The sequence below is a fragment of the Piliocolobus tephrosceles genome, chromosome 2 (assembly GCF_002776525.5).
Source record: "Piliocolobus tephrosceles isolate RC106 chromosome 2, ASM277652v3, whole genome shotgun sequence".
NCBI classification, from domain to species: domain Eukaryota; kingdom Metazoa; phylum Chordata; class Mammalia; order Primates; family Cercopithecidae; genus Piliocolobus; species Piliocolobus tephrosceles.
In genome coordinates, this window is record NC_045435.1 from 96,583,167 (window position 1) to 96,595,858 (window position 12,692).

The 12,692-nt window shown below is 39.9% G+C and overlaps 1 protein-coding gene across 4 annotated transcripts in view; it reads right to left on the reverse strand.

Annotated features, from left to right (window-relative positions):
- Positions 1-12,692, reverse strand: part of MYRIP (myosin VIIA and Rab interacting protein) — a 409,112-nt gene that overhangs the window by 167,753 nt on the left and 228,667 nt on the right. The window contains exon 1 of one of the 4 annotated variants that reach the window (XM_023231571.1): positions 7,518-7,621. The exons of the other annotated variants lie outside the window; for them this stretch is intronic. Within the exon in view, the coding sequence (XP_023087339.1) occupies positions 7,518-7,543 (26 nt within the window). The 5' untranslated portion in view covers positions 7,544-7,621. Of the gene's footprint in view, positions 1-7,517; positions 7,622-12,692 lie in introns of those variants that run through there. 4 annotated transcript variants of the gene reach the window in all.

Genomic DNA, 12,692 nt, shown 5'->3' on the forward strand with positions numbered 1-12,692 from the left:
CTGGGTTTGTGCCAGGAATGCAAGTTAGTTTAATTTTTAGAAAACTAATTAATATAATTCACCAAGTTAAGGGAGAAGGAAAACTACCCACTCATGTTACAATCTCTTGGCAATGTAGGAATAAAAAGGAACTTCCTGATTCTGGAAAGGAGCTTTTAAAACTCCCTACAGCCAATCTCACATACACTAGTGAAATGGTAACAGTATTTCCCGTAATATCAGGACCTTTCCAAGGTTGTTAGTGATATGTTATTCAGCTTTCACTGGAGATTTTAGCCAAGGCAATAAAACAAGAGAAAGAAAAGAAATGTATAAGGAAGGAAGAAATAAAATTGTTTTAATATGGTAAAATTAGTTTCTTGGTAAACCTTGAAAAATCTCTATATATAATTAGAATTAATTTTTTAAAAGGAATCATATATGCTTCACATATAGTCAAAGTTATTTTGTATTGCAATGGAAATATCTTCTCTCATGCAATGCTGTGAACAATGCTATACTTCCAGCTCCCTTGGCCCTAGCCTTCTGAACTTGGCTAACTGGTATGAGTTTATACCACAGTTTAGCCAGCACACATGCATTCTCAGATCCTGTGTTGGTTTTTGCAAAGGCTCTTGGAATGAAATGTTCTAGAATCCTACAAAAAGAGTGCACCTAGCAAATGCATGGAACTTGGGCATCCATTGCTCTTTCTTATGTACAACCAGGAAAAGTCCTGATTGTTTTAGCACTCATATGTGCTCTAAAAGCTAAATGTACCTACTTTAAGGTTAAGGTCTGGGCTGTCTCTGACAGAGGTGTGAGCTGCCAATAGGACTCTTTGGCACAGTGGATTTAATGGCAACTGTCCCTGGTGAAGCTGCATTTCCCTGATTCAGCATAACAACTATGTAGGTCACAGGCCTACTGGACACTAAAAAGTTAGAAATACAGACCGAAGATGGCTTGTCTGTTAGTGAAAGGGGCCACCTAACTAGTAAGACACCATGTAGCCCAGTTGCCCAGGATAGCCTTGGTATGGCTGTTAGTCCGTTGTAATGAAGGGTGCTCCCTTTTACTCTCAAGTGTCTCAGAAGGTTAAATGGTAAACTGTGTGATCTTCAAATAGTCTACTTCTAGGTACCACATTTAAAATCCCTTCATCTCTACTGACAACAAGGGAGCATATTTTTCTAGCTTCTGTTTCCTCTTTCTGGGGTTTTCACTGCTAAATTACGAAATCTAACCTTTTCCCCTTCTAACATCCATCACGTTACTTGGCCTCACCTCCAAGATTAAGGAGCGCCAAATGATGTGGAAATGAAGTGACACTGGAGAACGAAGAGGGTCTGGAGGGAGTGGGTTTTGTGGTCTCTGAGCATATTCCACTTTTCAAAAGAACTCCAAATCATGTTTTGACAGGTGGAAGTCCCAGCACTCCCATGTCTCCTTCAGCAAACGGGCAGTCTGTGGTGTCTCTTAAAATAGGGCTCTTTTCTCCAGAGCACAAGCCAATTCTTGGCAGAACAACCTGCCTGCTGCAGCATAAGAAATGATTTTACAAGTGCTAATCTGGGAGGCTTGAGGGTGAGGAAAGGAGAGGAGACCACTAGAATCTCTCTTACCAGCAGTTGAGGAGGAGCCTGCAGGAGGCTTGTCCATATATAAACTTCGGAAGGAAGAGAGTCTTGAATTCAGCAGTGTTTGGGATAGGTACACTCAAATTTCTAAACTGCATGTGGTACCAAAATCACGATTCCAAAGGGCTCATGGTTTTATCCTCTAATTGAAATGAGAAAGTCATACAACAGTACGTTGTAAGTTGTCATATGCAGTGAAAAAGGGTTAACTATGTTTCCTTTTTCTAACTTAAAAATTAACATTAAAGTTCTGAAATACAGAAAATTATAAAGAAAAAGTTAGGCTATAATCTCTGGTGTTGTAATTTTTTGTGTGGGAGGGTAAGGTAATACTCTCACATGGTTTATGTCACAGAGCCTGCTAGCTGACCCCCAAAATCCTTTTTACCCTTCTTTTCTAGAAACAGAATTTTAGCCATGTGGCTGCCAGTCCCCTTTTGAGCTAAGCATAAGAGTGTGATTATGTTCTTGACAATGGAATGGGAGCACAAATGATGTGTGCCTGTTTTGGGCCAGGACCTTTATATAGAAGGTAGTCCTCCTCTGTGCTCTCCTCGCCTTCTCAGAGGCTTAGACCATAGATGGCCTGGGCATCAACAATTAGATGATAAAGCCCTAAGGTACTTGGCTGCACAAGAATCCTCTGGAGTAAATATTAATGCCTGGGCCCTGGCCCAGTCATTCTGATTTCATTGATATGGTTTGTGGCTGGGCAATGTGATTTTTTCCCAAAGCTCTGCCAAGGATTCTAATATGCAGTCAAATGTAAAAGCTATACCCCTAGGGGATGGCAGAGCTGTGGGGCCTTGAGTGACTGTATGGAACATAAACGTACATACTGGTCAACCTGGAGCACTCTCCCTGGACTTCCCTGAGAAATATAATTACTTTTTTGTTTTTAAATCACTATATTTTGGGAGTTTCTTATTTTTATTTTTTGAGACAGGGTCTTGCTCTGGTGTCCAGAGTGACACTAGGAAGCGGTAGTGTAATCACAGCTCGTTGCAGCCTCAATCTCCTAGGCTCAAGTGATCCTTCCACCTCAGCCTCCCAAGTAGCTGGGACTACAGGCATGCACCACTATGCCCGGCTAATTTCATTTTATTTTTTAGAGATGAGGTTTTACTATGTTGGCCAGGCTGGTCTCGAACTCCTGGGCTCCAGTGACCCACCTGCCTTGGCTTCCCAGATTGCTAGGATTACAGGCGTGAGCATACCCAGCCTTTGGGGTTTCTTTGTTATCACAGATTAGCTTTCCCGACGATACAGTTAGGCAATTCAAGGAATGCAGAAAAAAGTGTCAAATGAAGCTGGTAAGTCTCTTCCCCTCCACATTTAAGTATCTCTATGCTTTTCTCCCACCTTCCCTCTCTGTCTCCTCATTCCCTCATTTACTCCATTCCCTTTCTTCCACAGAAGAGACCATACTACACACTGGCTTATGTCCTGCATTTGTGCCACTTAATAATAATGTATAATAATTAATATTTACTGAAAGATTATTCTGTGGTGGCACTGTTCTAAGCATTGTATTAAGTTATTTAAATCTAACAATAGTCCTCTGGGATGGGCACTACTACACACATTTTACACAAGAAGATTGAGGCACAGAGAGGCTGAATAACTTGCCTCATACTACACAGCTAGTAAATGGCAGAGTTGGGATTTGCACCCAGGAGATTTGGCTCCAAAGCCATGCTCTCGCCCTTCTCCCATCAGGACAGATGGATGGATCTACTTCAGTACTTCATGGAATGGATGTTTTAATTTTTAAAACTAGTCCTTGATTAATGAACATTTATATAGTTTCCAGTTTTTCTTAGGCATTAGAAACAATGCTTTAATAAGTACCACTGTACTTATTTGTATCTTTGCCACTCTTTTGTAAGTTGGTCAAGTTTAGTGAATACTTAGAATTGGAAAGTATGTGTAAATTGTCCACTAAAAGTTGGCACCACTTACATTTCTAGTAATTGTGTGATAGATTGCCTGTTTTCCCATATACATGTATCAATACTCGATGTCATTAAACTTAAATGTTTTGTTAATTTTATAGATGAAAAATGATTTTTCATTTCTGTTGTATTGTTTCAGTTATAAAGTAAATATCTTTTCTTGTGTTTCACAACTGTTTCCTTGCCTGTAAGCTACTTATTTCACATGATTTTTTTCTATTCTAGTATCTTTGTTTTGTACTAACTTTTAAAATTGGGGAAACTAGCTCTTTGAATTGGTATCATATGCAATGGAAAAAGAGTCTTAATTTGCAGTTTTCCTGATAACATATGATGTGAAATATCTTTTCATATGTTTATTTGACATCTACATATCTTCTTTGGTAAGGTGTTTATTAAGGTCTTTGCTCTTTCGAATTAGGTTGTTTTCTTATGGTTGAGTTTTAAGAGTTCTTTGTATATTTTGGATAGCTCTTTTATCAGATGTATGTTTTGTAAATATTTTCTCCCAGTTTGTAGTCTTGTCTTCTCATTCTCTTGAGCCTTTCTGCTTAATTAGTTTCTGCTTTCATCTTTCATTATTTTATCTTTTCTGCTTTCCTTGGGTTTATTTTACTGTTACTCTTTGAGGTTACTAAGTTAGAAGCTCAGTTCATTTTTCGTTCTTCTTTTATATTAGTGACATAAATTTAATACTATAAAATTTCCTCAGAGGACAGATTTAGGTGTGCTCTGTATTTTAATTTTAATATGTACCATTTAAATTTTCTCTATTTCTTAAAAATTCTGCAAATTCCATTGTAAGTTTTTCTTTGACATAAGAACGCATAGGCAAGAGTTTCTGTCACGCCTGTAATCCCAGCACTTTGGGAGGCCAAGGTGGAGATCGAAACCATCCTGGCTAACATGGTGAAATTCCATCTCTACTAAAAATACAAAAAATTAGCCAGGTGTGGTAGTGGGCACCTGTAGTCCCAGTTACTTGGGAGGCTGAGGCAGGAGAATGGCACAAACCTGGGAGGGGGAGCTTGCAGTGAGTCGAGATTGCACCACTGCACTCCAGCCTGGGTGACAGAGTAAGACTCCATCTCAAAAAAAAAAAAAAAAAAAAAAAAAAAAGTTTCTAAATATTCAAGTGGAAATATTTCAATCTTAAAATATGCTACAGACTAAACTACTAGTTGCTAAAGGAGTACAAGAATGGAAAGAGTATTGGGTTCTAATTCCAGATTTCTATCAACTACAGTGACTGTCATGCTCTTCTTTGGACCTCTGATCTATACAGTTAAAGAGTAGAATTGAAAGGTCCTTAGTGTTAGAGTAGGCAGATAGCTAGACATAAACAGGAAGGGGAGCCCCTGGTGGGGAAGGCTCTGGAAAGTCTCACGCCCCAGAGACCAACTGAAACATGCTGCTAGATATGAGCAGAGAGGTGGGAAACTACCTATGTAGAAAGGAATGCCCTGAAATGTCCCTTAAGACGCCCAGTAATCACTTACTCTGTAATTAACATGTCAGAATGTAGCTACATGCTGATAAGAAGGGCAAAAGGGAAATTTCTAAGAGATACACAGAGGCAATAAATACAGATTTGATTGCTACAGAACCTTCCAGAGATGGTGGTAATGAGCAACACCGTCATTAGGTAGGATTCGTACTGATCACTGAGCCCCGCGGCATGCGTGTCAACTGAGAGTAAGGCAGAATCCCACAAACCTGGGCAGGAACTAGGTGGGGACAAAGGTGGAGACTTAAGACAGAACTGGGAAATGAGATAAGACAAAGGCAGAGACTTGAGACAGAGGCAGGAAGAGTCCGACATAATAAATGGGGCTGCTCCCAGGCAGGCCAGCCCGCTCTTCTCTTGCAGTGTACTCTTATTTCCTTAATAAACCTTTTGCTTAGTTTACTAATTGGTCACTTGGTGGAATCCTTTCCTCCAAGAAGACAGGAACACAGAACCCCTCATACTTCTGGTAACATTAGGTTCGATCTCAGTTTTTAAAATCTACCAACTCATGTATTTGTGAGAGTCGGGATAATTTTAGCTTCTTCTTCAATTTGTAACCAGTCAGAATTTTCTCAGTAAAAAGTTCTAATTTCTCTTGTACATTCTATCTAAATCAAATGAGAAAGCAGGTCCCAGCCCTGGAACTCAAAGTATGAATATTTTTAATATACCTTTTTTCAAAAATGATGCAACAGGTAGATTAAAAGATCATAAAGAATATAGGAGAATTTAATATCATTAATAAACCTTGTCTATGGATGGATATCTGTATCTCCCTGTCTCTATATATGTCACTATATCCAACAACTGCACAATATACATTTTTTTAAAAAAAGAACACACCATGTTTATAAGAATTAGCATATACTGGACCGCAAAGCAAGTCTCAAAACATTTCACAGGACTGAAATAATACAGAAGAGTTCTCTGATATCTATTCAATTAAATTAGAAATCAATAATATAAATATAACCAAGATATCTCTACATACTTAGAAATTTTAAAAACACACTTCTAAATAACCCACAAGTTAAAGAAGAAATCACAAAAGAAATTTGAATATATTTTGAATTGAGTGACAATACAAATATTACACATAAAAATATATAGATGTAGTAAAACAGTATTTAGCAAAAACTTATTTTTTAAAATGCCAGCTGGGTGCGGTGGCTCATGCCTGTAATCATAGCACTTTAGGAGGCCAAGGTGGATGGATTGCCTGAGGTCAGGAGTTCGAGACCAGCCTGGGCAACATGTCTCTACTAAAATACAAAAAAATTAGCTGGGCATGGTGATGTGCACCTGTATTCCCAGCCACTCAGGTGGCTGAAACATGAGAATTGCTTGAACCTGGGAGGTAGAGGTTGCAGTAATCCAAGATCATGGCACTGCACTCCAGCCTGGGTGAGAGAGCAATACTCTGTCTCCAATCAATCAATCAATCAATCAATCAATAAAATAAAATGCCTGTAATAGAGTAATAAAGTTTAAAACTTAGTGCACTAAGCACCTATCTTGATGCTTGGCCCAGGCAAGCCCTACAGCCTACTTTCTGCTTGTGGCCCCTGAGCCACTGAATAAGCTATAGAAAATCACACAACCAAACTGGGTGGCTTCCCATTAAACAAGCACCACAGACTTTGAATGGACATGCCATTCTGAGCAGAGATTCCTTTGTGTTTGTCCAGCAGAGAGTCTGGCCCTAGTTTCTACTCCCAGGTTCGGATATAGGTGTCCCAACCAGAGAACCGGCCAGCTCCCTCGTGACCCTGAAGGTGCTGTGCCCTGTGAAAGACAAGTAATGATCTCACCATGCCACATCCCAAAGCAAATAACCAATACATGACCAATAAAATCCCTGTGTCCTGAGGCAACTCTTTTATATGTCCTGTCTTCTCAAACTTCCAAACTACCCTCTGTGAGAAAATGAGGGACCAAGTGGGAGTGCCTCTCCACCCCAACCTCCCCAGCATCTGCATCCTGTCCCCAAACCTCTGAAAATACTGGGAACATTCCCTTCCATCAGAAGCCAGGTCCTCACTCCTGCTCTGAGTGAGTCCCAGCTCCTCAGATTCCTAAGAGCCTCACACCTGGAGTTTACCCTTGTGCCCCAATCATCAATTTCTCCCTTTCTGCTGAATCATCACACATGTTCTGAAATCACACATGGTAAATAAACTGTCAGCCTCTCCTTGATCCCACAACTTTCCCAGCTTTTACCCCATTCTCTATGGTCAAACTCCTGAGAAGAGCCGTCAGGATGGACTGCATTTCCACATCTCCCATTTTCATCTCGCCTGTCTTCATTCCTGACCTGCCATCCCTCCCATCCACCAACCAGTGTACCCTACATAATTGTCTGAGTCCCCTGATCCAGCCATCTCTCTGATGGCTCATATTCTGACCCCAACCCCAACAAGATTCTTAGTTTGCCTGATGGGTCTGAGGGACTTCTGCATTCAGGAGATTACGGTAGGGAACACGTCAGGTCAGAAAAGCTGGGAGATGGTTCCTACTGCAGAAGAGAACATCAAAATGACCCTCTTCCTCCCGTGCTTTCTTCCCCATCACAGATTCTTATGTCAAAAGGCAAATGCATCTTGCTTTGGCTTTGTCTGACATCTTTTATGACTCATTCCATGTGGGAGGTCTCACTTGGGCAGGGGGAGCCATCAATCTGTTGGTTTGTGCTTTAAAGTATATGGAGCTCATAATAATCCACCACATAGAATGCCTTTGCTGGGGAAGACAACTTTTAGATGCCAACATCTCTCAGAAGCTGGACTGTAGAAAATGATATGTAAGAATGTTCAAGGACATGGAGCCTCTATTTGTTGCTCCTGAATCTAATCTGATCATCAAAAGCAGCAGTCCCCAACATTTTTGGTACCATGGACTCGTTTTGTGGAAGACAACTTTTCCACAGACCGGGGTGGTAAGAGGGTGTATGGTTTTGAGATCAGGCATTAGATTCTCATGAGGAGCGCGTACCCTAGATTCCTCGCACACAATTCACAATAGGGTTCGTGCTCCTATGAGAATCTAATGCCGCTGCTGATTTGTTAGGAACCAGGCTGGTTCCTAACAGGTTGCAGACCAGTATCAGTCAAGGGGTTGAGGGTCCTTCATCAAAAGCACAGGCTATGACTTGTAATCTCATTGAGGATAAGAATTGCACCTCATTTGCCTTTGTAATCCATGCTCACAGGTGACTTGGTGAACTGTTGTTAAAATGACTGTATAAATAATGTCAATATAAGCCATGCTTCCTTGGCCTCACTCTCAGGCCTTTTTTAGAGCTCTTGTGGAGTTATGCTTTTTAAGGAGCAGTCCTGTGAAATACTATGAGGCCATTATCAAGGATACAGTCCCCCACATTAATGTTTCCCTGCAAAGAATGAAAGGGAGAAAAATCTTTCAGAATTAAAGAGCCCTGAAATACTTGGTTTGCTTGGAAGTCATTATTTTCTCTATAAGAATTATGTAATTGATCAAGTTTTATGTTCTGCTTTGGGCATTAAGTGACCCAGACATAAATGTGTGGCCCAATGTCTGGAATCGTGTCATTCACAGCAGGGTGCATTTTTGAAATAGATTTCTATTACTATTTTAAAATTTATGTCTATGTATCTTTTCATGCTAGTAAAAGTCTTTGGGTAAGATACTGCAGACCACTTTAAGCATAAGCTGGGGTAAAATTTAAATGTTTAAAATGTATTTGGTAAGACAGGGGTCCCCAACCCCCAGGCCACAGACTGGCTCCACAAAAGCTCAGTGGCAGCATTAGGTTCTCCCAGAAGCACGAACCTGATTGTGAACTGCACATGGGAGGGATCTAGGTTGTGCTCTCCTTATGAGGCCCTAAGCCTGATGATCTTAGGTGGAACAGTTTCATTCTGAAAGCATCCCTGCCCCCACACTGTAAGTGGAAAAACTGTCTTCCACAAAACCCGCCCCTGATGCCAAAAAGGTTGAGGACCGCAGCTGTAAGACAGAAAAGGCAAACTACTGTATGATTCCACTTATATGAGGTACCTAAAGTAGTCAAATTCAGAGACAGAAAGTAAAGTGGTAGTTGCCAGGAACTGGGGGAGGAAAGGAATAGGCAGTTACCATTTAATGGGCATAGAGCTTCAGTTTGGAATGATGAAAAATTTCTGGAGATGGATGGTGATGGTTGCACAACAATGTGAGTGTACTTAATGCTACTGAGCTGTACATTTAATAATGGTTAAGTTTTATATTATGTATATTATATCACAATTTAAAAAGCAAAAAAAAAAAAAATGTATCTTGTGAAATTTGGCCTTGAGGCAGGTTGGATTAGAGTCTGTTGTGAATTTTTGTTTTAGATGAAATAAGCACATGAAAAGTACCTGAAGAGTCATAGTAAATATGACAGTAAAGATAAAAAGTGGGTGGTGGTGCGTAGCTTCTGTACAACCACTGCCAGGATATGGAGGGGGGAAGAGATGTGCAGGTGCAATTAAAAAAGAGGACAGAGGGGCTTCCTCAGGATAGACAGTTTTAGTTCATAAGCTGAGTGAAGGAGCTGTGAGTATTTGTAATCTCATTCTTAATTCTCTTGGTATAACTTTATTATTACATAGCAAACTTAAAAATTGCACATCAAAAAAGACATTCATGTAGTCAAGTTGAAAAATGTTAGCTATATCATGTTAACTTAGCTTGATGATTAAAACTTTTGAGCAGAAAAAATGAAACGCCTATTGAGAGACAGTACAAATAGTTTTCATTTGATATTTGTCCTGAAGCTGTAGTCTTCTACACGTATTTTTTAGTTTCTAGGGACTTCAAAACTTAAAGTAATACACACGTAAGTTTATTAAATGATGATTTGAGTCTTAATATCCTCATTCACTGTATGATCCTATGAAGTCTTGCAGAAGGTACCTAAGTCTTCTCATTCACCAATTCCCAGGTGGTAGTGTCTTTAACTGCCTTAGGTCAATGCTGGGAAAAAAATTATGGGAATTAATTATAGAAATTAAATTGTTTGCTGTGCTAAAAAAGACATACTACACATTGAGAAAATGGCTTCATAATCATAAGCAATGATATTGTGCTAAATATTTTGTAAAGTAAAGGAAATACCCATGTAGCAACTTCAAAATGAAAACATCATAGTAATAGCTGTGAGTCATTGCAGCTAAGCCATTGCTAAGTGATTTATATGCTGTATCCCTTTTTTCCTCTACAATAATCTTTTGAGGAAAGTATTGTTATTTCCAAACTCAGAAGGGTTGAATAACTTGTCCAGGATCACCCAGCAAATAAGTGTCTAATCCAGCATTCAAACCCATTAATCTGTCTGATGCGTGAACTTAATGAATGGATATAGGGTGGAAAAGAACCCCAAAAGAAAGCAAAGCCCCACCCCTTCCTCTGGAAGATGTCGCTAGCAGAGGAAAATTCTGGCCTTCCCAAAACACAAGTTTCTAGTGCAGAAGATCATTACCTTTGATAACATATTTTAGGCTCCATCACTCCATGTGTGCACCACTGTGCCAGAGAAAGTATGAGTTCTGGGATAGGGGTGGTCTGTGAGGAGCCACTGGGGCCTCTGAGCAGGACTTGCTGGGAGTTACCAAAGCATATGGTGCCTGTTCTTATAGCTCAGCATCATTCTCCTATCTTATGACATATGGAAGTTGTCTAGATTAACACATTAGCTTCTAATTGCTGTTTTAATCCATTCAAGGGTTCTGATGTGTTAGAAAAGAGATATTTTTCAATTCTCCTTCTTTTAACTTCAGCCCCTTTGAAACACCAGCTGCCTTAGTCCCAAAATGCAATCCCAGTAACAAGCCTGCTTTGATGAGTCAGGCTGAGGGAAAATGTGAAGAACACCCTGGCTCCTGGCAGCCTTTGAGACAGGACTGTTTAGGCTTCTCCAAAATCTTAATTGAGGCTCTTTTTGTGAATCTGGAGTTTACCAGAATCCAGTAGATAGGGAACCAAGCATGAGGGTGGAGAGAGGAAAGAACAGAAGGTGTGGAAGGTGGTAGGGGTGTTGAGGTTCGTTCCAGAGTAGTCCATAGTTGTTAAGCGGCTGTTCTTTAGAGCTCCTAGAGAAGCCCGCAACACTGTTGTTATCATATCAATAACAGCAGTGATTAATAATAGTAACTGATATTCACTAAACAGATAAATGTCAGGTACTGAAGCAAATTTCCTCATTTTAATCCTCACAACAACTCCAAGGGATGGGCATTGCTACCCCACCCTTTGCATAGTGAACAGTGGATTTCAATTCAAGTATTTAATTCCAGAGTCTGGAATTCCAACACACACCACAGACTGACAACTTTGGGAAGGTACCCAACCTGCTTCATTTTATAATGTGCTATGGGTTTTCAGTTAATCCAATTCGATCTATTAAACTAAAGCCGTTTAGTGAAATCTAATCTATTAATTAACCTAAGTTATTTAGCTTCTTCGTGCTTAAGTTTCTCTATAAATATAATGGAGAAAATAATAGTACCTATCTCCTGGTATAATTATGAATATTTAAAGAGTTAATATTTATAATGCTCTTAGAGCAGTGCCTAGCACGTAGTGGTTGTTAAATAGAATTCTCTCTAATTAAAGCTTGCCCCTACAGCAGCTGGGAAACAGACATATTTATCCAGAAAAGAAAACCATAAGCCCAGAGAAGCTGTGGTATGGGAAAGACTCTGAGGAGAGACTAAAAGAGTATACTTGCTGTGCTTAGGGTCGTCAAGAAGTGGGATGCGGGCTTCCAGCTTGAGGTCAAAGGTCTAAAGTCAGCAAGTACTTAGCTGAAAACCAACCCCATAAGTTCTCCCATGTTTTCAATCAGGAAAACTGATAGGGAAGTTGGAAGCTGTAGAATAAACACTGCTAGGAGGCAAATGAATCATAAGATATGCGTGGTGGTGGCAAGGGAAGTACTCCCTTGTCCTAACTAGCTTCATGTTTAATTACATCCCGAGGAACAGAAAGAATGTCCAGGCGTGGTTCCCAAAGCAAGCTGGTGATCTTCAAAGAACCACACAAGCTTGCTAAAGAGCCAGGGATGCCTCTCACGCCTCCTGGCTAAGCTTTTATCACTTCCTTAGCGGAGAGGAATTAGATGTTAACATCAAAACCCCTCTGTATCCTATTTCCTTTTGAATTGCAATAATGTTTATGTGAATGCTAATAATCATATATGATTTAGTTCATGGCATGGATTTAGTCATTCTCAATTAATTCTCTTATTTCTGTATTATCCAGCTAAAGAAAACCTCCAGCTCATGTTAAAGTTGGAATCTATTGTGGGGCTCTCAGCTTATACTTGCTGTCTAGATCCTGGTCCAAGACTGGCCAGAGTAGAGGAGCTATGTTTCTTAGTGAAAGGCATTGTAACAAGGTTTGTTTGGCCTGGATGTAACTCCTCAACCAAAACATTTGAAAACAGTAAAGTGCTATGGACAGATGAAACATGATTATAATGGGTATTATCTGTTATAAGGCCTCTTCATGTCCTTGGTATGGTATGGCTGAGTAATGAGAAGCAAACCAGAGAGATGGACATATTCTTCCTCCAGAAGTCATCAAACATCTGAGTCACAGGTGCTTTTT